This window comes from Camelus ferus, chromosome 17 (genome assembly GCF_009834535.1).
Source record: "Camelus ferus isolate YT-003-E chromosome 17, BCGSAC_Cfer_1.0, whole genome shotgun sequence".
Taxonomy (NCBI): domain Eukaryota; kingdom Metazoa; phylum Chordata; class Mammalia; order Artiodactyla; family Camelidae; genus Camelus; species Camelus ferus.
In genome coordinates, this window is record NC_045712.1 from 19767352 (window position 1) to 19794955 (window position 27604).

A 27604-nucleotide genomic window follows, 5' to 3' on the forward strand; every position below is an offset into this window, starting at 1 on the left:
GGAAGCTGTTGTGGAGGAGGAGGTGGTGGCATAGACGAAGGACCAGGTAATGGAGAAGAGTGAGGAAGTGGGATTCAGGTGCACAGATACAAGTCAAAGGGCAAAGGGGCTTGTAGCAAAATCACATTACCTTGGCTGCTCCACTTTTCTAAGCCTCAGCTTCCTCTTCCAGACAGAGATACTACCCACCTCACAAAGTAAGTTTGCAAGTATGGTGGTAAAGAGTATTGTTTTTGCCAATCTGGATTTGAATCTAAGGTCTGGGAGGTACCAGCTGTTTGACTTTGTGCAAATCAATTAACAGTAGATTGTAGCATTTGTTAGGTGTTTGCTATGTGTTACCCAAGAGCATCCTCCCCAGACTAGGACACTTTGTTATTACAGTTCACAGGGGGAGGGAGCAATAATGGGGAGAGAGTAAGTCATTTTTCTGAGGTCCCCTCCAGGATTTCTGTAACCACCACCACATTACCCTAGCTCTGCTGTGCTGAAAACTGGGAAAACAATACTGACACTTCCACGTGTGTTTTGGGAGGATTCAAGAAGGGGCCTGGCAAATAGTAGATGCTTGTAAATTATTATTAAAACTATCATTATCATATTTTTTGTGTTTTCCCGAGTTTTGCATGGAGGAGGCATAACGTGGACAAATCCTTGGATTTAAAAAAAAAAAAATCTCTCAGGTAAGGGATAAAAACTGCAGCTGCCGGCTTCTCAGCAGTTACTGGGAGATAGGCTATGGGGGCGTGGCTTAGAGGTCAGGGCGGGGCCAAGAAGGAGGGCCAGATTTAAGGGGCGTGGCCAAACCCTGAGGGTCGAGGCTTCGGGCAGGCCGGGGAGAGAAGGGGCGGGGCGAGGGTCGGCGGCGCATGCTCCGTGGTGCGGCCCGCTCCGCTGCGGCCGCCCGCGCCACCGCCCACTCCGGGCTGGTCAGCTGCAGGCTGCCCCGGCGCAGACTAGGGCCGGGCTGGGCGAGCGCACGGCCATGGCCCCGTGGCTGCAGCTGTGCTCTGTCTTCTTTACGGTCAACGCCTGCCTCAACGGCTCACAGCTGGCAGTGGCTGCGGGCGGCTCCAGCAGGGCAAGGGGCCCCGACACCTGCGGCTGGAGGGTAAGGAGAGGACAGCGAGTTTCTCGCTGTCCCCTAGAGCGCGGGGGGCACAGGTGCTCGCGGGCAGTGGAGCCCGAGCCGACTTGCCTGCTCTCCTTGGAGTGCGTGGCGGAGCTCAGATCTTGGCTGCTCCCGCCCTGCTGCCTCCCTCCCCCGGCTTGCGTCTGCCTGCCCCTGCTGGGATGAAAGGGGCCGCCCGACCCCCGGCTTTGTGTTGCTAATGAGGCGCGGCCACCGGCCGGTGTCCGGCTCCGGGAGGGCGGGCGAAAGGGGCGCCGGGCTGCGGGCTGGAGGAGGGCGCCCCACCCTTTGTTCCCGGCCCGGGACCTCCTCCGCCTTAGGGCAGCGCGCCCCAGGGTTGGGATTCTTCCGAGGTGTCCGGATGGGGGCTCTTTGAAGTGGGAGTGGGATTCTTCCCCCGGACGTCCTGTGCCCAGTTCTGCAAAGGCCCGGGACTAACAGGGAGGGGACCCTGAGCGCTGGGGAGGGGTTTGCCCCCGTCTCGGTCCGCATTGTTCCTTCTGGGCTGGTCCATCATACCCCCTTTGACCCCACCCCCGACTCCAGACTTGCTTGTAAATTTTGCTCCCACATTCAGCCCTTCGTCTAGTGAATGGTCTCACAGATGACTCCCACCCCCAACCCCAGCCTCGCTCCAGTTTGAGTTGAGGATATCTTTAATGGCCAAAGGGAGGCATGAGTTTGTCACTTCGGTCAAGTGCCCTGGAAGAGACTGGAGAGGTGCATCGACCTTCGCGGTGTGCTTCAAACTCTCCCTAACAGAGAGCCTCTTTGACGCTGTCTGGGTGGTGGGACAAAGGGTAGGCGGGTGTGCGTGGGGGCATGGCGCTCCCCAGTCCCCTCAGGGCTCCTAGGCTTGGGCATCCGTAGGATCTGGAGACTGCATCCATCTGCCCCTCACCACTCCCATCCAAGCCAGGGCCAACCCTGCGTCAGGGCACTCATGGCCTTCACCCTTGTGGAGAGCACACTGCTTTGCACTCAGGCATCCAGGGCAGCCCGGAGTCTCAATTTCTTCACCTGAAAAATGGGAGTAATTGGGGATTTCCTAATCTCCCTAATATTGCTGCTCTGAGGGGTGGGTAAGGGGTGCTTCTCTTAGAGCAAAGCTGACCCGCCTCTTGTGGGGTGCTCTGAATGGCCTCAAGCACTCAAAGCCTTGGACCTCACACCCTGTTAGGAACACAGGCTGTGCTGCCAGCTCACTTGCCCCACGTTCAGAGAAGCACAGTGCAGAAAACTTAGGTATGAGCCCGGCAGCCAGGATGTCTTCAAGCCCAGCGGCTTCACTATAGATAGCTATAACCCATCCTCCCACTAACCCCATAGTGAATATAACCTCCTTCCTATTTGAGTTAAATATCACGTTTTCTTACTCTGTCCTATTTTAGTAAAATACCACTATACTTTTTTTTTTAAAAAAATAAATACCAAGTTTTCTGTAGTTTTTAAATCAAAAAGTTTTCCTAAGGCTATCCCACATTGACTTATTAATTCTCCTAAATTTTTTAGATCTAAACGGATATGCTGGGTTTTGAATGACTGTAACAGCATCATAGGCATTTTATTCTGAATTTTCATATGACAACATAGGTGGATAAGTCCAATGTTCTGCTTTTCTGCAATTGCCTAGGTGGCTTCACGATTCAGTGCACAACGCTTGTGAAGTTTTAATGCTATGGGTATAGCAGGGCCCCAAAGGAGCCAACCTGGTGGATTTGTGCTTTCTGTGAGAATGTGTTCTCCCCTAAACCTGTACCGTCTACAGAATTAATGGTGCTCCTTGGGGCACTGGGGTGGCCTCAGATTCATGCTGGGGATGACCTTCTTAACAGCTCCTACCTGGGCCCCCCAGTCCTTTCCTTGGGTCATCTTCATCTACTTCCTGAATGAGCATGGAAGCCTCTGGGCCATCTTCTGGATTCCAGGCTCTTCCCAACCTGACACAGGGCTCCTTTGCTCTTGGATTTGCTTTTTGATGCATCTGATGGGAGCCCCCATCTTTCCCTGATCCAACTTGCCCAACTGCCTTGTATACCTACTTTTCCAATCTCAGCCCTTGCCCCTCCCACCCTGCTCCCTAACTCTTGTGCCATTTATGCTACTTTTATGGTTTTTATGCTTTAGGCATGCATTTTTCCTGCTCCTAGGATGCCTTTTCTTCCCATGAGAACCCCTCGTTTGGCCTAAAACTCAGCTCAGATGTTGCCTCCTCCAGGAAGCCCTCTCTGAATGCCATTACCCTCGCTCTCCCTTCTCAGGCAGGCCCTTGCACTTTGGTTCTCACCGGACTACATCATCAATGTTTGTTCACATCTGTGTTTTCAGGCTAGTTAGTTTCTTTAGCTAGGCACTCAACCTTATGTTGGTGGGCTCAGAGCCTGGAGCCCTGTAAATCTCGGCTGAACCCAGTTAGACTCTGCAGCCTTCCTGCTAAATCCTGCATTAAGTGATAGATTTTAAGAAGTGGGGGAGGGCAATCAGCACATCGAGCTCTAGTGTCTTCTCAGCAGTGGGCTTTTGTCCCTGCTGTTCCTGCTGGTGCTTCTCCTCTTTACACCTCAGCCTCCCCTCTCAGCTCCAGCATCACTTTCTGCAAGAAACCTTCTCTGACCCTACCTCCCTAGGTAAATTTTCCCAGAAGTTGCTCTGTCAGAGGCCTGGCCAGAAGTACTGGTGTACTTAATTCATGTCTGAGTCCCCTACCAGACAGTGGATGTTCAGCCCATAGATCTTGGTCTTAGTTCTGAGGTTGCTTACAGTCTAGCTGGGGCTATGCTAACATCTAAGAATAAGGGTGGAATACGTGTGATGCAAACAGGAGAGAGCTTCCTGTGGGTCTAGGGCACACAACCTGAGAGGGAGCACCTCCAGGTAGAGAAGCGAGCCTCGAAGGAGGGGCAGGGTGCTGGAGAGGAGCTGAGCGATTGACCCCTTGCTCTCTTGGGAGCGTTTGTTCCAAGAACCCTTGCCCCTGCAGGAACGTGTATTTTCCCAGGATCCACAAGGTGACTGCAGCCGGCTAACCCTCAGCAGCTGTAACCCTCCTTTTGGGGTTGCTCTTTGAGGAGCCGGTCTGGTTTAAGTGGTCAGATTTCACAACCTCTTCATTATTAGTGGGGCAATTAAGGGGCTGATACCATCTTGAACACAGTGCAGTGTTTTAGAAATGAGTGTGGGCACACTTCCTCGGTTGCTTTAAAAAAAAAAAAAAAAAAGCTCTTAGAGCACTTGCCAGGTAAAGTTGCCCTTTGAGTAATAAATGCAGTTTTCGCAAAGAAGTAACAAGTTGTAAAACTTCTGGAGGGGCCGGCATCCTCATTTACACTTACAGGGTCTTAACTTCTTGTTTCTTGGAAGTGGAGTGGTTTTGTTTGTGATGAGTAACTTTGTATCCATCACTTGCTCTGAGGTTTTTTCCCTCCTCTTGCCTTGCTGGTTTGAGAAGCCTATTTATGGAACAAGGATTTAGGAATCTATTCCCACAGGTTTTTATTTAGTGGCTTTTCCTGCAGTGGAGGAAGAGGGAACATTTGCCTTCTTACCTAAATGGGGTACACCTTTACTGGTCTATAATCCCTGAAAAAGAATTTCTACCCCCCACCCCCGAAAGTCTGCTTTTTCAGGAATTCAGGAATTCAGGAATCCAGAATGCTGGCATCGTCTTTACAATGAAGTGCAAGTTTCCCATTTAAGGCAAATACTTCATCTCAAAAGGTAGGAAGGAATAGGGTGGTACTTGGAAAAGAATAAGTTCCAGCTGGTTAAAATTTAGGTTCCTGATAAAAGTCCAGTCCAAGAGCTCTCCTTGGCTGTGGGCCCAGGCATGTTTATTTGATTCTAAATTGGATGCGTTTTCATTCACTTGCAGCTCGTGGCTCTCAAGCCTGCATCTGGTCTGCTTGTCCTGTGGCCATGTTGTCCATGTTACACATGCTCTTGTGTCTCTTACAGAATTCTTGGTTAAAAATGACTCAGCTCTGGTTGACACATTTTCAGAGAAACATTTTTATAAGTGTGATGCTTTCTTCCAGCCTGTTTTACTGTGTTAATTGGGAATCATCTGGCCCAGGTCCATCTTTCTTGAGCAGCCCTCCCTCCCGTCTCTCCTCAACCTGAGACCCTGCAGGGCCTGGGGCATTGTGGTGGTTATTAACTCGTGGATACAGCTGGATGAATGAGACCAGCAGCTAAGTACTAGCTGTGGCACCATTTCCTTCTAAAGATAATTTCTCATGAAGTCCAGGGGCTTCCAGTATCGGGATTGCCTTGGGAACCTCGTTAAAATGCAGATTCAAGGCCAATGGGACCAGAATGGGAGTGAGGTGGGGCCCAGGAATTGACATTTTAATAAGTTCTGCTGTTGAAGGGAGGTGAAAAGCCACATTTTAAACGTTTAAAATCAGAGCTTGACTTTAAACTTCTTCACTGGACTTCTAGCATAGAAAGTGGAGACTGTCAGAGCCCTGGAAAATGACAAGGATGAGGCTGGCTGAGGGGGGAACTGGGAAGCCAGCCGGCTGGGGTGGGTGCCTCCTGCCTGGGGTTGAAGAGGAGGCCAGGAGTGAAGGGGACCCTGACACTTCCACCAGGTTCCTCCCCAGAACAGCTGGGCTTGTCTGGAAAACAGTCTCAGGAAAGAGTAGAGTAGGATCCAAATCATATTCTCAGCCGCTCAATCCTTACAGACGGGTTCCCTACAAAGGAAAGAACTGCTAATGCTTTTTGAAGTCTTTATTTTAAGTTGAGTATTTTTCATGCTTCATTTGGCCTAAAATGTGTTGGTGCTTTTTTTTTTCAAAGCTTTCAAACTCTCTTTCCAGCATCGGTTCCTGAACTTTTCACATACCATGCCCCAGCAGATGTCTGCTGCTGCTGGGGCCACCCTATCAACAATTAATTGTCCCTTTCATTCCTCACTGCTTTTTGCATCTGCCTCTGATGGATGGGTTTTTAGGCTTCTGCAAGCTTGTCCCCCCCCCCCCCCTTGATTTGTAAGAGAATGGGCTGAGGCAGGAGCTCAGGGACCCGCAGAGCCCTGGAGCAGACCTCTCTCTTGCCACCCTGCCCTGGCAGCCCGCACCTTTTCCATTTCACATCTCCTACAAATTTGAAGGGTCTCCTGCCCTTGGCAAGCAGAGGGGGCCTGTCTGTGCTGGTGCCATGGGCCCCATCTCCAAGCAGCCTGACTTGCTTGGCTGGTGGGAGGCAGTGTCCTCCTGGGCAGTGTTTGTCTTGGCCACCAGGACGTTCTGAATGGGCCTGACACACGATTAGGTGACTGATGGCCCCACAACACATTGTCTCCTCCAGGGCCCAGGGCCTTTGAAGCTCTTCCCTGTGGGAAGTAAAGAGACTATTTGCTCTATTAAAATGCCTTGGTATTTCCTCTGTTTAACCACAGGCCACTTCCTCTCTGCCACTCTAAACCCGGCAGGGCCACTGGCTGATTGAAAAGACACAAGCCCAGGAGTGAGCACATCCTATTGAAACAGATAATCTTACTGCAGATTAAAGCTGGGGCAAGTCTCTAAGAAGGAACCAAATCTAAGGGGGATTTCTTCAGATGGCACCTTATCTTGCTTAAAATTTAGCCTATTGACATCATTCACACTTGGAGTCCTGAATACATGGTTTTGTTTTGTTTTGTTTTTTAAAGAAGGGAAGCCTAAATTGTAACCGAATTAGTGTGTGTTTTTCCTATGTATGATAGGTTAAAGCTGTTCCATCAACTGAACTTCTAATTGTATGAGTTGGAAGCTCTTCAGTGTCTGGGAAAAGCCTGGTGTCTATTCATAGAAAACCATACTTGCCTTACTCTCTGCTTGCAGATTCTGTCTGTTCTCGTGCTCAAAAGTCCAAGTAAGAAGTCTGTAGCTCAAAAAATACCAAGAATATATCTGGGGAGACCGTCCCTCATCCTTTCCTAAGCAGGATGTTGGGAAGGTTTAATTAATAATATGAGGCGTGAAACTTAAAATTGAACAATTAAAAAAATGCCTAAGTAACAAAGACTGAAATTTAAATTCCCTCTGTACTCTGGTTTTTTGAAGGGGCCTAAAAAAGGAATAACTGGTTAGTCTCTAATAGAGCCTATTATTTTAACGTTTGCAACTCCATTGTTCAAAGCATCTATGATAAAAAAGGCTTTCCTTTTCTTTGGTTCCTTGTTTGGAAATGTCTGGGAAGGTGGATGTGGCTAATTAAGGCTACACCATTTAAAGGGGGAACTTAATAGGTACCAGCTGTCCTCAACAAATCACTGGGTGGATGACAAAATAAAGATGTGATGTGAACACACATGTAATTCTCTTCTAAAACGGAAGTTGGCCTATAAATTGTCTGATTTAATAGGGTGAATGAAAACTCCCTCTCCTATTCACTTTTAAGAAGCATTTGCTTTATAGTAAACCTGATGTCTTATTTGCATAAGGCTGGTACATAAAAGTTGAAAGGGTAAGTAGGTGGCAGATTTTGTTGGAAGTGTAATAAATTGTAATTTTATTGTACGTTTCTTCATTCCAAACCTGATCTAATAGACATTAATCATGGGGCTTTTCATTAAAATTACTACATTGTAGGGGAGCTTGCTTGAACTTAGCAGAAATGTCTATAAAATTGGAGCAGTGACTTTGAAAAGAGAATGGAAATTGATAGTATTAATTATAATGTTCAGATGGATATTTACCTCTCACACATTAAATGAATACTTCAAATGAATCCTTTTGAAATCATAAGGGATTAGGCTTTAAATACAACTTTTTTAGATTTTGAAAGTCCATTATTCCCTTAAAAACTAGGGAGTTTTTCCAAGTGTTCTGTTTTTGTCAGTTTTGTAGCCGCCCCCCCCCCCCCCCATTGAATGGTGACCCTTTAAAAAATGCTGGCTATGGCCCCAGACTTCTGTTCTGAGATGGACTGTTTTACTTGCTAGTGGGAGGGTTGATGGAATGGAGGGAGGGTTTCCTTGGAAAGAAGAGGTACATTTTCCTGAGATGGGCCATATGGTTTAGAAACACTTTCTCTGTGGTTTTATTCTGTCCAGGTGATTTCTGGTTTCTCTTTTCCTGAGGAGGGTTTCTTCCCCTTTTATCTGAGGAAAATGCAGTGCAATGCAGACCAAATGCAGGAGCAGTCAGCCCGAGCGTGGTCCCTGTTGAGTGATGGCTTATCACCTCTGTCCTCTGGAGTGGGCACATGTGCTCTGGGTGGGGCCCAGGCACTCACATGGTTAGGCCTTACTGTAACTGCTCCATGTCTGAAGTTCACAAAGACTTAATTGAGGTAAGGAGGCAAGACACAGTTTTTTGAGCAGCTACTCTGTGTCAAGTCACGGTGTAGTACTGTAGTTACTTCTGTTTTCTGGGGAAACACAAAGAGGAGTGGGACCAGGCCCTGTTCTGCAGTGGCTCCCTCCCCGGGCGGGGCTACAGGACAGAGCATGGGGGCTCAGAGACAGGGAGGTGGGGGAAGGATTCCCCAGTACAGGGAACTCTCCATCCTCTCTCTGCCTTCCTCACGCCTCCCAGAGAAGCATGAACCATGGTTCCTGCTGTTCCTCATCCTGGAACGTTCTATCTTAAGTAGTTGCCAGTGTGGAGCCTGAGGTGTGGCTGGGTGTCCTCCTCTGGAACTCTGGCTTTTGAGCCCATGTCTCAGTTGGTTCTCAGTTAACTGGCTACTTGCTCTGCCTCCGTTTCCCCTGCTTTGGAGGAGGCCTACCTTTCTCTGAGAGGCCCCCCAGCCTCCCCGTGTGCATTTCACCCTATGCCAGAAAGCCTCTGGTGTAGTGAGAATGCGTCCAGCTTTTGCAGCGATGCAGTGAAGAAGGGGAAACTTGATTTCTTTATCAAGAAGAAACTTCATTTGGACAGTTCAGAGGAGGCTTAGAGGAGGGGATGGTCGAAGAGGGCAGGCCTTACGCAGGGAACTTTGAGCGGGGCCTCTGGAGGTGGGGGACAGTTTGGGCATGTGGGTAAAGCTGGAAGAGCATGCTCTTTGGAGGCGGTGGGAACAAGGTGGCTGAGACAAAGTCTGGGACTGGATAATGGGGTGCCTTGAATTTTGCCTGCATGCACCTGTCAGGTGGAACCTGGATGGTTTCTCCCGCAGATGAGTGACTCTCAGTGGCCATTCCTTCATTCCGTGAGCATTTGGTGCTTTCTATGTGTGAGGCCTGGTTTCTGGAGCTTAGATTGTAGTAGAGGAGACAAACAGAATAATAACAAGAGACCAGACCTGACCACTGTGTTTAAAAGAGCAACCGCTGCTCTCTCACGTGCCTCTTTTCTTCACTGGAGTTTTCTTCACAGAATTTTTTTTTACCATGAGGCACACCTGGTGTTATCTTACCTGTCTGTCCGCCTCCCTTACTGCAGGGGCAGCTCCCTGAGGGCAGGGCCTTGATCTGTTTCATCCCCTACTGCACCAGGAGGTCAGCAGCTGGTACACAGTAGGAAATTAAAGTGGGGTGATGAGAGCGGGTGATCCCGGGTGGCCTCTCTGAGGAGGTGACATGGAAGGCAAGCAGTTGTAATAACCGTTTCCTCCGAAGTTCTGTCGTTACTTATGTTTTCTTTTTAACTGAAGTACAGTTGGCTTTACTTAGGTTTTCTTAACATTGATGCATCATGTGGCATTAGATGCTGAGAGTGACATAAAAACATACCCCCCTGGTTCATTCCCACCACAGATGATTGGCACTGGGCCCCCGTACTGGCCAAGGGCTGGGCTGCAGCACAGGTTCCCAGGAGTTGATAGAGGCAGTGGCTGGGGCCAGTAACGGATGGGAGTCGCACTTTGCAAAGTGTTGGTTGCTTGAAGAGGGGATGTTTGAACTGTCTAGGTTACTGCTGCACCATGGGTGAAAAAAAATGGTAAAACTGACTGCTAAAAACTAACTCAGCATCCTGGTTCTAGACTTCACTGAAACAATGTGAATGAAATGACTCTCACTCACTGGCGGCAGCCCTCAGGTGGTACGAAAACTTGGTTTTTTAGCAGAGGTACAGGTCTCCTTTTCTTTTAGTCCCCTCTGGTTTGTGAATGCATTTCATTTTCTGAAGTCACTGGTCAGTCCATCCAGAATCAAAGACGCTCTTTGCCTTCTTTCCAGGGCTGTGGGTTTGCTGGCCAGCTGTGGTAATGAGTTTTTGCCCAGCTTTGATTTTCATGCCTTGCCTCCCTGTGGGAGGAACGAGATATTTCTGATCTTACCTCTGCTCATATTCAGATCCAGCCAAGCAATCAGTGACTTCCCGGGCTTTTTTGTGGGAGACTGTGGGAAAAGTCCTGGTTGGCTGGCTATGAATTAATGAAATCCTTAGAAGGCCTCACTAAAGATAGCTCCTGTGGTTTAAAAAAATAGCATTGCCTTTTTAATTTGAGAAAGAGGTCATGGAGTTTTACCAAAATTAAGCAGAGAAAATGTAACATCTGGTTGTGCTGCCTGAAGACTGCTTCGGGGGGTGGGAGCGGTGGGTTCCCAGTGTCTGATGTGCCCAAGGTGACCGCCACCCAGGTCTCTCAGGGTTACTCTGGACATGCAGCCTGCCTCATTGTTCTCCTCCCTGGGTTTTTGAAGCTCGAGACACAGAAATTCTATCCTGACATCTTTTCACTTGAGCACATTTCCCATCTACTGAGCTTTCTTCCTTTTACTTAAAGGGTCAAACTTTTTTTTTTTTTCTCCTTTAAGTGCATCATTTTCAAGTTGGAGATTAGTGTAATCATTGCTTTTATCTCATTAAAAAAAAGATGGGGGTGGATAATGGAGAGTTTGGGCGGAAGGCAGGGGAGTTTTAAAGAGCCATTCTAAAGTTTTTAAATTAGTAGGAATTCTGATAAGAGGAGAAAAAGAATGATAAATTGCAGGAGAAGAGTTTTAGGGAAAGGAATAAAGGGGTTTTAAAGGGACCTATGACTTTTTAAAAGCAGAAGCTTTTAAAGTAAATGTCTTAAATGTCTGCTGCGTGTACACACCCCCACCCCCACCCAGTGAATTATTAAATGAATAATAAGTCACATTATTATGTTTTTTTAAACAAATATTTTAATCTTGAATCTATTTTGTATTAAGACTTTATATTTGGGAGCATCTATTTTCTGAAACTAAACAGGAAGCTGAAGTTGCTACCCAGACCAGCAGGCAACCAGCCAGTCACCTGTATCTGGGGCTTCACTTTGCTCTACTCTCTCCCCCATATTTTGGATTCTGAAAATTTCAAACCTATACAAAAGTTGAAAGAAGGGTAGAATGAACACGTATTTCCACTTTGCCTAGAGTCACCAGTGCTTTGCCCCATGTGCCTCAGTTCTTCCTGATTTCTTTCTGAATCACATTTCAGGATTCAGATACAGGCCACTCACTGCTTTTACACATCCTGTCTCCTAAGTGTCCGTTAACCTAGAACAGTCCCTCCACCTCTTTCTGGTCCTTTATAACATACACATTCAAAGCATCAAGATCACTTGTGGCATCGACCATCCCACAACTTGGGTTTCAGATTGTTTCCTCGCCATTAGGGTAAGTTAACTATTTTGGGAAGATGGCTCTCAAGGTGGTAGTGTGACGTATTTTAGATATCAGTGAGTAACAAGTATAGGTGCAGTTTTAGCCATGAGCAGAATGGTTTTTTTCCTACTTGAAATTGTTGCATGTAGAGACTCTTCTAATGATTTCACCAAGTTTGGTCTTATTGTTATTTATCACTTAAAAAACATGCAGTGCTTTGCAGTAAAACTTTACGTTTACATTACCGAGAGTCCAAAGAAAGTGCAGGGTGTCATTTGTGCAGTCCTGTAATTTAATTTCTTTCCTTGAAGACTATTTGAAATCAACTACTGTGCTCTTAAAATTGGGAGTGCCATGTCCCGAGAATGCATAAGGCTTTTTGCTGTTCACACGGGCCCTCAGCGACTGCGAATGAGTTCCTATTATAACCTCTCTTTGGCCGGGGCAGGTTTACGGTTGAATGCTCCCTCACACCAAAACTCAGCCACTTCTTTCCTTTGTGCTAAGGGAACATTGAACTTTATTTCCAGAAAAGACCACTCCACTCAAAACATGTCCTCAAAGTCAGTTTCCAGTCTTTTCCTCCTGTGATTGCATTATTGCCTAAATTATTTTATTAGAGTCCCTTAAAAGACAGTTTCATTTGTTTAACTTGAATTACTATCTTCTTCCTAATAGCATGGCTTTTCCTTCATTTATTTGCCCCTGTCCCAGACGTAAGGGCCAAAGACATGGAAAGTTAATATTGATTATTTTTCAAAGTAAGTTAAAACATCAGAAAGCGACACGTTGTTATTCTCCCAGGGTACCAGGGAGACAGCAGAGACAAAACCTCCATCTTTTATTCATAAGCGTGGGGAGCGGCGAGGGCGCAGGCGGGCCTGTGCGCCCCGCGTTTGTTCAGCTTTCAGGACCGGGCCTCCTCCCCTGCTGGCCGTGAAATGTCGTGCCGAGATGTAACAGGGGGACATTCAGCATCCGAGAATGGACCGCAGAGGTTCAGCTTCGCTTTTCTTTCTCTTTTCTGGCACTGAGTCCACAGTCCCCACCGTGGCCTGACAGCGAAAGGCCAGAAAAGCAGTGATCGAGATGCTGGCAGGGATGCTGCGCAGCCCAGCCCAGCGGCCGGGTTCCTGTGCTGAGTGGGCACAAAGGGTAGGCCAGGCGGCGCCTCCAGAGAAGGTGGCCAGCTGCCTTTGCTTAGTCTAGTTTGCCCCAGTCAAGTAGGGAGAGTTCTTGTTTCCAGGGCTCTGCTACCATCGGTTTTGGTGGGAGAGGGAGTGCCTCACTGAGTGCTTTTGAGTTGAGAAATCACTCGGGGTGGCCCTGGGGCAGGGAGCTAAGGCTGCGAGATTCCTCTGGCTCTGACGTTTTCTTTGGAAAAAAAGAGAAATCAGGCAGCATTTGCTAAGCAGGTCTAGAATTTGATTTAGAGCAATAGTTCTCAATTGGGAGTAATTTGGGGAATCACTGGAGATGTTTTTGTTGTCACAACTGGGAGACGGTTTACTACTGGCATTTAGCGGGTAGGGACCAGAGATGCCGCTAAACATCCCCAAATGCACGTCATCCTTCCCCAGTAATGGCCCAAAATGTCGGTAGCGCTGAGATTGGGAAACTCTGATTTTGGGGTCCCATTTTAGTATTTGTATTTCTCCACTCAGTCTCATAACACTTTTCAACTTCCTTTCTGTTTAACAGAAGCTGTTGGTTCTATAAATCTGCACTCAGAATGAATTTCCATTAAACTCTCCAAGACACATGATTAAACTATTGTGGTGCTCCTTGAAGATACGCCCTGAATGCAACTACTATTTAAAATGCAAAAGACAATTTTCTGGGGGAAGGCCATAATTTGATCAAAGTAGCATAACCTGTGCCTCTGTTTTTGTTACTCACTGATGGTCTGTGGATAACATTACATTTTTTCAGCATGAAACCCAACACTTCAAATCCCTAAAGCAGTCTCAAATTTATGGTTAATAAAAGCATTTATTGTACTGGATGTCATCTGTTATATCACTCTGGGGCTAGAAACTGGCAAGCAGTGGACAGGAAATATTTTCATTTCAAATCGCTTCAATCTTATGGTCTAGGGGCAAAAGTGTCTGATTTCAGGAAAGCCGTGGTGAATAGCGTAGTAATGAATGCATTTTTAGTTGATTAAGCAGGCATTCTCTCCCTTTCAAACAATCTTCTCTTTGGCTTGGTGGGGCTAAATAAACATGTGATGTTAAATGATAGCATTTCTTGGTTGGCCATTCTTTTCCTTTGATCATCTTAAACTTTTCAAAGTGTTTTCCAGGAATCCTTAGCAGAGCAGGAGTAAGGTGGGGAGAATGGCTAAACTCTCAAGTGTTGGCCCTCTTTGTCATTGTTTACTTTCTGAGCAGAGTTGGTTTTCTGAGATGATGCTGACTCTTCTGAATTCCTCTTTAAAAATGGAATTTGGTACCCTGCCCTTGGGATCACGAATTTAGAAGGAAAAAACATTTCGACTTTTTTTGTTTGTTTGTTTTAAAGGCTGCAGTTTTATTGTAACTTGAGTCCTAATCTTCCACATCCATCAAGTAAACAGGGTGAGGAGAGTTCCAATCAGAGGCAGCCCTGTGTGGTGATGATGCATCCTAGGACAAGGTACCGTTCGTCCTGGCTGCCCAGGGCCTTTGAATGCGTTATCTAAATTATCGCTTCCAGTGAGCCTCAGAGGTAGATGGTTATTTCTGATGTGGTTCCCTTTTCTCCAGATGAGGATTCCATGGCACAAAAAGCCAGGAAGGGATTAGGATGGGAGGCCACATGACTCAGAGAGGCCTCTCTCTGCCAGAAACCAGAGCCACAGAGTTCTTACCCTGCCGGTGCCCCCAGCAGTCCAGCTTGCCCTGCCTTCCCAGCACCAGCCTAAGATGGACGTCTGCCATGTGCAACACAGACACTCGTGGGGTTGGGAGGAAAGCAAGACTAGATACTAGCTAGCGCTTTGCAGATAATTAAATTAAACTGGGATTCAGCATTTACCCCAGAGGTTCCCAAACCTGGCTGAACACCAGAATCACTGGAGGAACATTCTTTCTGGAGCGGGCAGGGTTAGGGGGAAGATTCCGGGCCTCACCCTAGAACTGCTTAAGTGGGATTTCCAGGGGAAGGCCAGGAATCTGAGTTTTTTAAAAAGCTGCCAGATCGGTGGTTGCCAGGTTTTTGGTGGGGGGCGGTGGATGGAGAGTTTGACTACAAAGGGGCAGTACAAGGGAATTTTGAGGGGATGATGAAGTGTTTTGTGTGCTGACTGTGGTGATGGATACACAGATGTATACATTTATACATCTAATTATACATTCAGATGTGTATAAACTCATGGAACTGTATACCAAGAAAATGTCCATTTTACACATCCATGTTTACATGTAAAAAAAAAAAAAAACGCTGCGTGGGTGAAACTGAGCTGTCATCTAGGTGTCAGGCGAGGTGACAGCTGGCGCCTGGTAATAGCTGGGAAGAGTTGTCCAGCTGTGGGAGAATGCCACCCAAATTGCAGAGGCAGGAAAGCAGGCCCTATCCAGTAGAACTTTCTATGACGATGGACATGTTCTTCCCTGCACTGTCCAGTTCAGCAGTTATTAACCAGTTGGCTGAAATGTGGCTAGTGCAAGTGGAGGACTGAATTTTAAATTGTACTCAAATTAAGTGTAAATAGCTGCACGTGACTAGAGGCTGCCCTGTTTGATAGCTTGCCTTGGAGGCAGGCATTGCCAGATTGGGGGGCCTTGGCTCTGTGACAAGTACACATGGAGCCCAGAGATCCTTTATGCTTGAGGGACTGTAGTAAGTCTTCCCAAGTAGAGGGCAAAATGGGAATGTGGGCCGTCTGTGTCTGTTGCTAAGGACAGAGGAAAAAGGAACCTCAGAAAGAAGAGCACTGTGAGATGGGCCCAGGGAGAGGGCAGGAAGCTGCTTTTCTTCCCCTAGCGCAGAAGGAAGAGAGCGCCAACTGTGGACCAGTTCCTTCCCCAACTTTCCAACCTCCTTCATCTTAAAAGATGTAGTAGTTAGATAGTATGTTCTTTAATTGTGCTTCTGTTGCCCTGAGGTGACATGATGTATGGGAAGCCACTGGAGGGGTCAGGGGAGCGACGTGCAGACAGGGTAAGGGGTGCCTGTGGCTTGGCTAGGGATGTGCTGGCTCCCTTGCTGACCTGGGCAAGGTGCAGTGAAAAGCCTGTCTGGGTATGTCCTGCTCCTCTTTGGGGAATGAGACTCTATGGAAAGGCAGTTGGGCACAAACCTCCCACTTCAGGCATTGCATGCATGGCCTCCATCTTGGCCTGTATTCAGACATTCTTAAACCTTCTTCCCCACCCCCATGGGTTTACGTGATCTTACATTGCGTTACTTTTCCAAATGCATTATAAAAGTGAGATTCTGAGAGTGTGGCATTTTATTAGTGCAAACCAAATGGTGACAGAAATAATGTTCCAATTTGTCAACATATTTGTTCCTAAATAAATTTGCTAAATGGCTAACAAAAAAAAATTCATGAGCTAGGGGTTTTTATAACTAAGGAGGTTTTGTTAATCTTATTTTAAAATAGGACTTACTTGAAAGCCTACAAGGAGATTTATTTGTTTATTTTAAAAGAGGGGGCTTTAAAATTAGAAGAGCTGCTCCTTTATTTTTATATGAAAACTTCACATCTTTGGATCAGGAACAGAAAGACATTCTGAATCAGCATCTTTAAGCAGAGTTTCCTTGTGTCGCCTTTACAGCTTGTTAACTTCAGCCTAATACCAAAAAAAGAGCTTAATGAGCGTTAAATGCTAACTCTTCCACTCTTGAACACAACATAAACACATCTTGATGCACAGTTGTAATCACTACTTTTTTTAATGGTTGTTTTCTTTTTTTCTTATATTTGTGTTTTGAAGATTTTCCATGTATTGACATAGTTCACAGGTTTGTCACTCTTAGTGGCCATTTTCATGGATCTTTTCATGTTGTGTGCCCCCACCCCTGGAACTACTTCTTTCCCCCCCATAGATGAAGCATTCGGGCTGTTTCCAAGTTATTGCTGTTATAAAGCTGCTATGTACATCTTTAGAGACTGGTTTTCTGCCTGGCCCCTCTCCCTCCCATTTTGCTTTGTTTCCTTGACAATATAGTATTTCTCAAAGTGGAATTACTGGGGCAAAGATTTTATAGCTCTTAGTACATGTTTACCAGCTTGCATTGTATAATGACTGTGCCAATTTACTGCAAAGAATTATGTTTCGTGAAGAGGGTAGAATTCGTCCACAAATTCCAGCTCTACCATTTGCTACCATTTATTGTGACCTTGGGCAAATATCTTCATCTGTGAAATTAGTTAATAATAGTTTATCTCCCAAGATTGTTTTGAGACTTGAATAAGATACTGTCTTTAAAACATTGAGCTCCATGCCTGGCCACATTGTAACTGCTTATAATGATTGGGGGCAGACTGCTATCAGCCAAATAAGTGGGCTCATTTTTCCACATCCTAAAAAATACTGGTATTTGTAATTTTTATTTACACTTTGCTGTTTGGGTGGTACGTTATACTTGTTTCATTCTGGGTTTATTAGAGAGGGACTGAATCTTTCCACCTGATGATTTACCTTCTGAGTAAGTTTCAGTGCTTTAAGTCTGGTAGTCTTAATGTGAGGTGTGGATGAAACGTTACTTAGCAGAAGTACAAGGGAAGATGTTTAAGTGAGTAAATGAGGGTTTTAAAATAAGAATTGATTGAGTGAATCTTTTGGACTTAATAGCATATTTTGAAAATAGCTGACTCTAAGCATTATCATGGGAATTCTATTTGTACCAGTAATTTGGCTAGTAAACCTTTCTTCAGACATGTATTTTCCAAAGCCAATTTTTGGATTGATCACACATTTCCCGTAAATCCTGTTTTACTGGAGTTTTTACAAATCCTGATCTTGGATTAGAAGCTACTTTGTTAGACTGCCTCATCTAGGTCAGTGTGATGGGAGATGAGGGCATCCCATGCTAGCTGACTCTGACTGTGGGCAGGGCAGGTGACCCCTCTGACTCTCAGTTTCTTTACCTATAAAATGAGACAGTCAGACTAGAATTATTATTCTTAAGAATTTAACAATTATTTTTGAGCTAACTTTTACCCTGGAGGGTGTTATTTTTCTGTCCTTAAACATTCATCTCCTTATTGAGTTGGTCCCTTCTGTTTCCACCCGGACTCCTGCCTCTTACACTTGGGTGTCTGCTTTTGATCTCTCTGGAGAAAGGACACCCAGCCTGTGGCCATTTTTGCAAATATTTCTCTAATAAAAGTAAAGTGTTTAAATTTTTTAAAAAATTCATGCACAGATGGTTTATTTTTGCAGGGTGTGCCTGCCCATTGACTGCGCTATCATCATTGATCTGCCTGTTCTGCTATTTACCCCAAGGTGCCTGGTGTGTCCATCTGCCTCCATCCTTCACATTTCTTGTGCTCCTCGTCCACAGGCCAAAGCCCCCTCACATCTCTTGTTTTTTACATGACACTAGTGTTAATGATTGATTTCAACCCATTTAGTCTTCTTCTGGGCCAGGAGCTTTTAGGGTCCAATCAATCACTGAATCCATAAACAAGGGCACTGCCTCAGACTCCCTGTGAGCCCTGAATTACATCAGGGTGTTGACAGTCCTGGAGGCCTGGACCACTCTGTCAGCGACTGTCAGGGGAGGAGAGGGTTCGGGCATGTGCTGGGTGGTGGCGGGGGTGGAAGAAAGGCAGCAGCAGATAAAAATTGACCAGACATAAGAAATAGTTTGTTTGGCAGATAATCTGCATGTAGGTAATTGCAAAGCTGAGAGATTAATTTTCTGTTTCCCTTCCACTCCTGTTTGCACCAAATTGTCTTCTTTTTGTTTTTAAAAACAAGGTATTGAGTTTGGTTCCCTGTTGTATACAGTAGGTCCTTATCTGTTTTATATAGTAGGGTGTATCTGAAAAATCCCAAACTCTTAATTTATCCCTCCCCTCCACCCTTTCTCCCTTGGTAACCATAAGTTTGTTTTCTATGTCTGCGAGTCTGTTTCAGTTTTATAAATAAGTTCATTTGTATCTTTTTTTTTTTTAAGATTCCACATATAAGCAATATCATTTGGTATTTTTCTTTTTCTTTCTGGCTTACTTCACTTAGATTGATGATCTCTAGGTCCATCCATGTTGCTGCAAATGCCATTATTTTATTCTTTTTAATGGCTGAGTAGTATTCCACTGCGTATGTATACCACAACTTCTTTATCCAATCATCTGTCAATGAACATTTAGGTTGCTTTCATGTCTTGCCTATTGTAAATAGAGCTGTTGTGAACATTGGGGTGCATGTGTCTTTTGGAATTAGAGTTTCCTCTGGATATATGTCTTCTTTTTAAATGGAAGTATAGTTCATCTACAATGTTATATTAGTTTCAGGTGTACAAAACAGTGATTCATTATTTTTATACGTTATATTCCATTTAAAGTTATTATAAAATTCCGGTTATATTCCCAGCACTGTACATTACATCCTTGTATCTTACTTATTTTATACCAAGCTGTCTTATTAGGATAGCTGAGGAGGTTAAAATAGTGATAAACACACACACATACATACTACATACATACATACATACATACATACATACATACACACACACACACACACACACACAGACACCTGTCCCTCACCCAGGGATTGCTGTCCCCCAGGTTTCCGTCCAGGTCCAGGAGCCGTCATCCTGGGTGATCGTCCCCTGCCCAGGTTGAAGCAGTGCTTTAGTGGGTCCTGAGTGAGGGTTCTTTGGATACTATAAGAATATTTCAGGAAGAGCCCCATAAAAGCAACTTTTTTCTCTCCACAAATGTGAGTGTGAGCCACCCTCTACAGACAGAGCAAAGGACCTGGACTTCCATACGTGAGTGGCTGGTTTTAAAGGGCCCGGGTAGAGACAGAAGATAAAGGAGAGATGCACCTTAAGACAATAAGGGGAAGGCTCACGCTGCCATCCTCCCTGATGGGCAGGCCAGGAGACAAGAATGCCTGATAAGCTGTCAGGAAGCTGGCCACCTCCAGCGGGGTCTGTGACACAGGCCAGAGGAGGAAGAGATGGTGAGAGGCTGGGGAAGAGGTCACCCATTCAGAGGCCAGAGGGCCCGCAGCTCGATGGTACTGAGAAAGCTTTCTTGATGAAGAGCCTTATCTCCAGGGGTCATGCCCTCCGGAAGCTCTGAGCTTAGCCGGGAGTGATGACAGGGTGCCCTGGGAAGGCACTGGGTGGTTTTAAACCAGTGCCTCCACCTGCAGCAGTAACAGAGCAAACAGTGTCTTAATCCCCTGCAGAAAGGACTGTGATATGCATGGTACAGGCAGCTTGTACCTCTAAACACCCTCACCCCAAGTGAAGCTTGGTTGTGAACACCTTCCCTGAATCTTTACCGGCACCTATGATTTGGTGGTTCCTCTTCTGTGACCCGAAGCTCGTGGTACTCTGCCAGAAGTACACTGGGCAGGATGGCCAGTCCTTTATGCTTGCAAGAGCCATCAAGGGTCTCCCCAGTGCCGCCAGCTGCCCCCTCACTGAGTATATTCGTCTGCTTTGCTGTGACGAGCCCCGGGTGGGAGGGAGGGGGTGGCCTTCTTGGAGTCTGCCCCTTACTGGGAGCTTTTCTCCCTTGTTCTGCTCTGGGCTAGTTGAAGCGTCAGCCTTTGCAGAAAACTCTTGGCTGGGTAAAAACATTTTGAAATGGGCTGCATATCTATGGAAACTGAAAAGTAGATGAATCGTAGGGGCTGTTTCTCGTGTTTGGATCTGTCTCTTGCCCCTTTTAGCCCCAAATAAGTGGCTTGAGGTGTACCAGTCTTCTCATTTGGAAACGTGAAGCTGGCCATTTGCAAAAGGTGTTCCCTCACCCAGTCTTTATTCAAGAAACACAAGCGTGTCACTTCCACCAGAATGTCGCTTTCCCTGGGCTCTTGGCCCCCATCTCAGTCACTCTTAGACAAGACCCTTCTCCATGGCCTAGCCCTACACTTTGCCTATCCTGGGAGCTCTGGGAATACTGGGCTGGATTATTCTAGAGTACAGATGCTCAGCTCACACACGTTAAGGCTCTGGGTTAAAAGGGGTTTATGTGGGGTCAGCATTTTGAGGAGTGTGTGGTGCCCAGAGGATCTCAGTGACTTGGTCAGATCTGTGTGTAAGCACAGTCCGATTCCTGGCCTGCTTCCCACAGGATTCTTGGCAGCCTCCAGGGACTAAGACTGTTCATCCTGGTCGTGTTCCCCTGACTCCTGGGGGGCAAAAGGAGGGCACCCCCGAGGCCACCTCTCCAATGGGGTCACCACTTCCATGCTCAGGGGACAGATGAGGGTGACTTGGCCTTGCCAGGATTGTCCAAGAAAGTGGAGCTGAATTCCTTCCAGCACAGAGACAATTCCATGCCTTTGCAAACAAAACACTTCAAAAAGGATCCCGCCACCACCCCCACCCCGTTGTAAGGTGGCGGAAGGAAGCGGTGGCTGACAGTGGAGTTAAACAAACTGGAAGGTAGGTCACATTTTTGACATACCATTTTCTTCCGCCGTACCAGCAGCTGCCCTCTACTTTGAAAGGGGGCTTAGCTGCTCACATAAACTTTGGCTTGTGATAATGTAAACTATTATTAGGATTATCTTTTTATTCATAATATATGCCTGACTCTCTGTCTCCCTTATTTATGCTGTTCTTGAAACACTCATTTACCCTCAGTACCCTGAGCCAGCTTCAACCCCTCTGCAAACCAAGAAACACTTTTTAACAGACTATCTATTTAAGTCTCTCTGTGGTTAAAAAGAACTCTGGGAATAAAATCATTGGGTTAAGGAAGCTTCAAATCTCAGCAGAGCTTCCAGGTTAAAACTGGGATGTGATGTTGACAAAACATTTCAGTTAAAAGAGAATTTTTCTTTTAAATGAAGGTTTGTCCCAAGGGTGGTGGTTTTGGTACAAAAATGCTTAATTTGCACTTGAGAATCTTTGGCTTTCAGAGTCTCTTCCCCCATTTCATCACCACCTGGTGGAACCGCCTGCCACTCAGGACATTCTGGAAGTTAGAGAAGGTTCCGAGGCTCACACTGCAGTCAGCCAGGAGCTGCCTTGCTGCAGCCATAGCGGGAGTGATGCCGTGATGATCCTGCCTCAGGTGCCCCTGTGTGGTTTGTCAGCAGAGGGCAGGTTAGCAGAGCCAAGGAAAACCAATAACCTTTTCAATTTTTAATAAAATGACTTTCACCATTTGTTTCTCCCTCCATTCCACCGCAAAGGAAGGAAGTCTGAATTTTTAAGCACATCTGGACACTGTTTTTGTAAAGCTCTTACCCTGAATTCCCAGAAGGAATGTATTGGCTCCCATTTTTCCAGGCAAAAACTGAAATGACTCTTTTGTTTATAAGTACTGTGCTTGTGTTCTTTAATAAATCTGTAAAGAAAGAAGTTGCACTGATAGGAAGGTCCTTAGTCAGGTCAGCACATTCTCTTCTTGTCTCTCTTGATGTCTTTGAGAGGTGCTAAAAGCTTATGGTTGGTCATTTTTGATGGGAGTGGAGAAGGGAGGAGGAAAGGCTCCCTGTGTCCTGTTTGAAATGATGTCTCCTGCTTTCTGTGGCTGTAAGGGTGCTGGGGCAGGGCTGCTCGGAGCCCTAGTCTGTCTGTTCTGCTCTCACTGCCAAACAGTGCCCTCTTGGTGAACGCCACGTCGATAATCAGATTATAATGTTCCAGATCTGAAAGCCCAGAAGGTCTGCAATGTAATCCATCTTTCCCTGATCAGATAATGCTTGTTTCTTCTTAGGCAAATCTTTTAGAAGCTATTATTGGGAAGAAGATGAGGTCAACCTTGTATTAATATCAGTCAACAAGCTGCTGGCGTGGGGTTCTTCAAGTACGGGGAGAATTTCAAAAAAGTGTGAAACTTTTAAGGGCGAGATAGAATTGGGGAGCTTGTAAGATGACATGGTTCTTTTCAAACTGGTGATTGCAGACGTTCTCTTTTATGCTCTTAAAAGTTATGTTTATGAATTGAAGCTGTATCTTCAGGAAGACATGAGTGTAGTGTGGTTAAGTTATGAGGGTCATAGCTCAGTTACTACCCAATAAATGTTCATTAGTGATAAGCGTTTAACCAGTGTGGTAGTTACTGTTGCCTAGAATGTGCCTTTCTCCAGACTGTTGTGGGTATCTGGAAATAAACTCAAGAGATGTAATATTCCTGCAAGCCTCTTCTCAGAGATGAGTCAAATTTTAGAGATGACCACACTTCGGCTTTATTGCCCTACTTTTGGGGAAAAGGTTATTAGCCCCAAAGCCAAAATTGATGTACTTAAGCGTGGCAGTGCTATGGATGTGTGCCTGTCAAATGGCCACAGGTGTTGAATAACATCCAAAACAGGACAGTCTGAAAATTAATATTTGTATTTGTGCCTTTGTACAAAAATTCACCGTTTTTAGGAGCTCTGAACAAAAAGGGTTTGCCTGAACTGAAATTTAACTTGATAACTTTGAGTCATACCAATAATGTTCTAGCTTATCTTCTGAACTTTTTTATTTCTTGTTGAGTTCTGGGCAATTGTCAGGTATTCTGAATGCTAGCTATTAGGCCAGTTGGTTAGGCATATTTGGTTAAAAAAAGACCTGAGTGTTGGTTGCCTCTACATTTTCAGATAGCATTCTTTCAAGAACTGCAAAAAGGTCTTACTCATTTAACAGTGGCTCAGTCTGTAAACTGCTGAGCAGAAATTGGGGCGCCTCGTGACTTAGGGTCCCTGTGTTCTTCATAACATGGGAGATTGGATGGCCGTCCTGCAGGATCTGAAGCTCCGTCCCGCACACAAAGGCCTGATGGTTAACCACAATCTTTTCAATGCCTTTTCCAGAGCTAATGTCACTTGTTTTCTTTTTAAGTTTTCAAACATATGAAACGACTTTCTCTAGATGGTCCTTATAATATACCTCCTACTTTTATAAGAAACCAGGGGATGGGTCTGAATAGCAGCAAAAGACTTAGGAATTTATATGGAGGAGCTGTTCTGAATGATGCATCAATATAGTTATTTGCTCAGGGATCTGTATAATCAGAATGGTGGTTTTCATGTTGAAAATCTGTCTTCTCATTCTTTTACGTGTAACCTATTTGATATTCTTCATTTAATTCTTTCTCATTCTCCTTTGCCTGATGGCTTTTCCTGGCTCCTCTTCTACTTTGCCAACCTCACTTTTTCTATTTTCTTTTCCTCCTCACAGACCCTGAATGTGGGTAGTCCCACAAAGCCCAATTCCTGGCCCTTTGTTCTTTTTTATACCTCTCATTAATTAGCCCATCTGTCCTTAAGGTTCTGTAGCTTGACCTCATGCATGACTTCCTGCCTTCTAATCCTACATTTCCCCCCAAAATACGGTATTATGTAGAAGATTCCCTGTCGTCACCTCACCTTCACTAAGTTTTTTTCTACATTTCCCTTAAAAAAGAAAAGACTCTCCTTCCCCAGGGTTCTCTTTATTGCTGCAAAGTCTCTGATCTTCCAGGTTCCCAAAATAGGAGTGCTCAGGTTACCTTTGAATATTCCATCGTCACCTCTGTATCACATTTGTCACAAAGTCCTGCCATTTTTTCTTAAAAATGCTTCCCAGAGCTGTCCTTTCATCATCTCCCCACCATCTCCATCCTTATCACCTCACATCTGGATGCCCACAGCTGCCGCCTCTCTGGCCTCCCGGGCGCCAGCTGTCCACCTTCCTAATCCTGCCTGCAAATGTGGCTACAGCACTGCCTTATTACTGTTACCTTTCCTGCTCAAAATCCTTCAGTCTCCTTTTTCTCCTTTTTTCTCCTTTTTTTTTTTTAAAATTGTAGTAAAATATACATAACATAAAATTTGCCACTTTAACTATTTTACATTGTTTAGTTCCGTGGCTTTAGGTATATTCACACTGTGACGCAGCCATCACCACATCCATCTCTAGAACTTTCATCTTCCTAAACTGAAACTCTATACCCATGAAACAGTAACGCCTCCTTCTCCCTCCCCCAGCAGCCCCCTTATTCCACTTTCTGTCTCTGTGAAATTGCCTTTGCTGGGCACCTTATAAAAGAGGAATCAATCCCATAGTATCTGTCCATTTGCTCCAAGGTCAGTTTTTTGAAGATTGTCTTAAGTGACTGTGATCTTAAGGAATTTTGATGAAGAGTTGGTAAAAGCTAACAAGGGGACTTTATTTCCGAGTCTTCTTCTTTCTGGCTTTAGTATATAGTGCGCTCTCCCTGGGAGCGTGGCTCTGGTTTACCCCAAGTATAGACAGAAAGCTCAAGGTAGGTAGGAGTGATTAGGGAAGATTAGAGAGACGGAGATGGAGACGCCCACCGCCATGGCATGAATTCTGAAAGTCAGTGACATTTTTGGAAGGAAGATGAGGTGAAAATTGGAAGTGGTGGTGGTCAGGACTCCTCTAACTCCTTAAATGCCTTCCATCTGTATTAGGGGCAGGGAATCAGGCCCTTGTTGAAAATAAGAGAACGTGTGTAATGAGACCCAGCTCCAGTCCTTTCTCTTTTGTCAGTGGCACCTCCGGTCTGCAGGCCCTGGGGTCTGACTCATCCCTTTGATTAAGCTCTCTGGTCCTTTTGGCTCCTCTTTTGAAGCTGCTGTTTTACTGCTTGTGTCTTTGCTCTTCTCCACCCCGAGCCTAGCCCACTGCCACGCTGGCCTGGATCAGAGACCCTGCCTGCTGCCTGTGCCACCTCAGGCTGTGCTCACATCTGTAAGGACCACTCTGTTTAGGTCTTGCCAGACTCCAAGATGTGCCACGTGCAAAACTCAGCCCGTTTGTCCATCTCAGCCCTACGGCATCATCCTTTCAGGCCAGTTGTGGGGGTATTCAACACGGAAGGGATGGGGGTGTTGAGTCAGTTACTCCAGGCTTTCCAGAGTGTTCGTCCTGGCTGGTGAGGGAGGCTCCACATCATCCCTGGGGACTAAGGGCCATTTACTGGATGTTTACCATGTTGCCGCCTGCTCCTGTGTCTGCATCTGCTCCAAAGGGTCTTCTCCCCATCCCCACCCACCCCAAAGCTCCACATGCCCTAGGGTCCGGTCAGAGACCTGCCTCCTCTGCCAAGACACTTCTCTGGTCTCTGGCGAGCCTTCCCCTGTTCACTCCCCTTTCTCTGAGCTCCTGTTACTTGGAACTCAGTTGCCTAATTTAGCACATTCATTCTATCAGGTGTAACATCATTGACTCAGATCTCAGGTCTTTTACCTTTGTTTTCCAAAATGAATTGTGAACTCCAGGAGGAGCCTTATTCTCCATTGCTCAGTGGCCTTCCCAGTGTAAGGCGTATCTCCAGCTCCTGAGACATCTGCTGATAGTGTTTTGGGGCAAGAACTAAGTGGTGGAGGCGGAGATCATTCTTTTCCCTCAGGCTACACGTGTGCTGTGGTTTTAATCACAAAGTTTTTATCAGCAAATTGTTTTATCTCCTCAGCTTGCTCTGTAGACTCTGCCCACGCTGGCGTTCTCCCAGCCACCCCGACTCTGAGGAGTGGGCTCTCCGAGGTTTCCACGCGGCTGTAATGTGATGACCATGCAGGATGGAGATGCTGTCAGCCCGCTTCCTGGATTTGCCAGAGTTTCCCTTTTAATTTTACACAGTTCTGTTATTCACAGGAGACCAGCCAACTAATCATAAAATCCCCTAAATTTGTGTAATTTTTTCGTAAACAAACAGGGTAAATCATGGTAATCTGGTTACCCTACAGATCAACATTTAGTTGATCCACATCTGCAGGCAACCCACTGAAATGTCAGCATGGATGCGGTGCCTTCTCAATGCCTCTGCCCTATTGCCTTTTCCACATACACAGCTGGCCTTACGACACATGAAAGGGCCTGCTTTACTACTTTCTAATAATGGAAATGGTGGCTACTTAGAGCTGGCTGGCCCCTTAGAAAAAATGTGACCCAGTGGTCTTAATTCTCACCTCATTAGGATCTTTTTGCTATTTATCCCATAGGTCCCACGTGGCTCTCCCTAAAGGAACTTCATTAGCTGGTAGGGATTTATCAGAACAAATGGTCTGTATATTAGGAGTCCATGTGATGTACGCAACAGAGATGTCTGGAAGAGTCTTCAAAATGATGGGGAGGGGAGGAGGTTTGAGATGCTTTTCATTTTATTGACAGGTAATTGACTTATAACATTGTGTAAGTTTATGGTACACAGCGTGTTGATTTGATACATTTATATTGTAATATGATTTACAATGGCTTTAGCTGACACATCTGTCACGTCCATAATTTTTTGTAGTGAGAACGTTTAAGATCTAGAGTTTCAGCAATTTTGAAGTATATAGTACAGAAATGTTGATGAAAGAGGATTTTCATGTTCTTCTCTGTACTTGTTTCCTTTGCCTTGAAGTGTTAGATTTATGAAAATAATAATGCCTCTTTAAAAGAAAAGCCCATGATTTTCCTAGAAACTTGAAAACCCACTGTTAGGGTTCTCTGTTTGAGAACCATTGAATACTGCACCCCTCATGGGCAGTTGGGGAAGTGGCAGACATGTCTTGTCCTAGCCTCCCCACCATGCCTGGGGCCAGCCGTGCCTGCAGGGGCACTGCCTGTGGCCTGCCTCGGCTCTGTGTCCCAGCTGAATGACAGCTTGACCTCATGTCCAGCTAGCTACTCATTCTCAGTTTGAAATCATTTTAGCCAGAACCTTTGAACCTCCCTTTTATTTTTAAAAAACACCTAATCACTGCTTTTAATTTTTTTCTGGTAGTCTCTTTCACCCTCACTTTATGATAAAACGATACAGACTTCTTCTTCATTTCCACCATATTGCTTTGATTTTGTAAACACTTCTCATGGGAAGCCTATTGAATGGGACAAGGCACATTGATTTCTTCCTG

At 45.7% G+C, this 27604-nt stretch overlaps 1 protein-coding gene across 1 annotated transcript in view; it reads left to right on the forward strand.

Annotated features, from left to right (window-relative positions):
- Nucleotides 1–874: 874 nt before the first annotated feature.
- IL17RD (interleukin 17 receptor D) overlaps nt 875–27604 on the forward strand; it is a 63499-nt gene continuing 36769 nt past the window's right edge. Inside the window, 1 exon segment of the mRNA XM_032458227.1 lies at nt 875–1111. Within this exon segment, the coding sequence (XP_032314118.1) occupies nt 986–1111 (126 nt within the window). The 5' untranslated portion in view covers nt 875–985.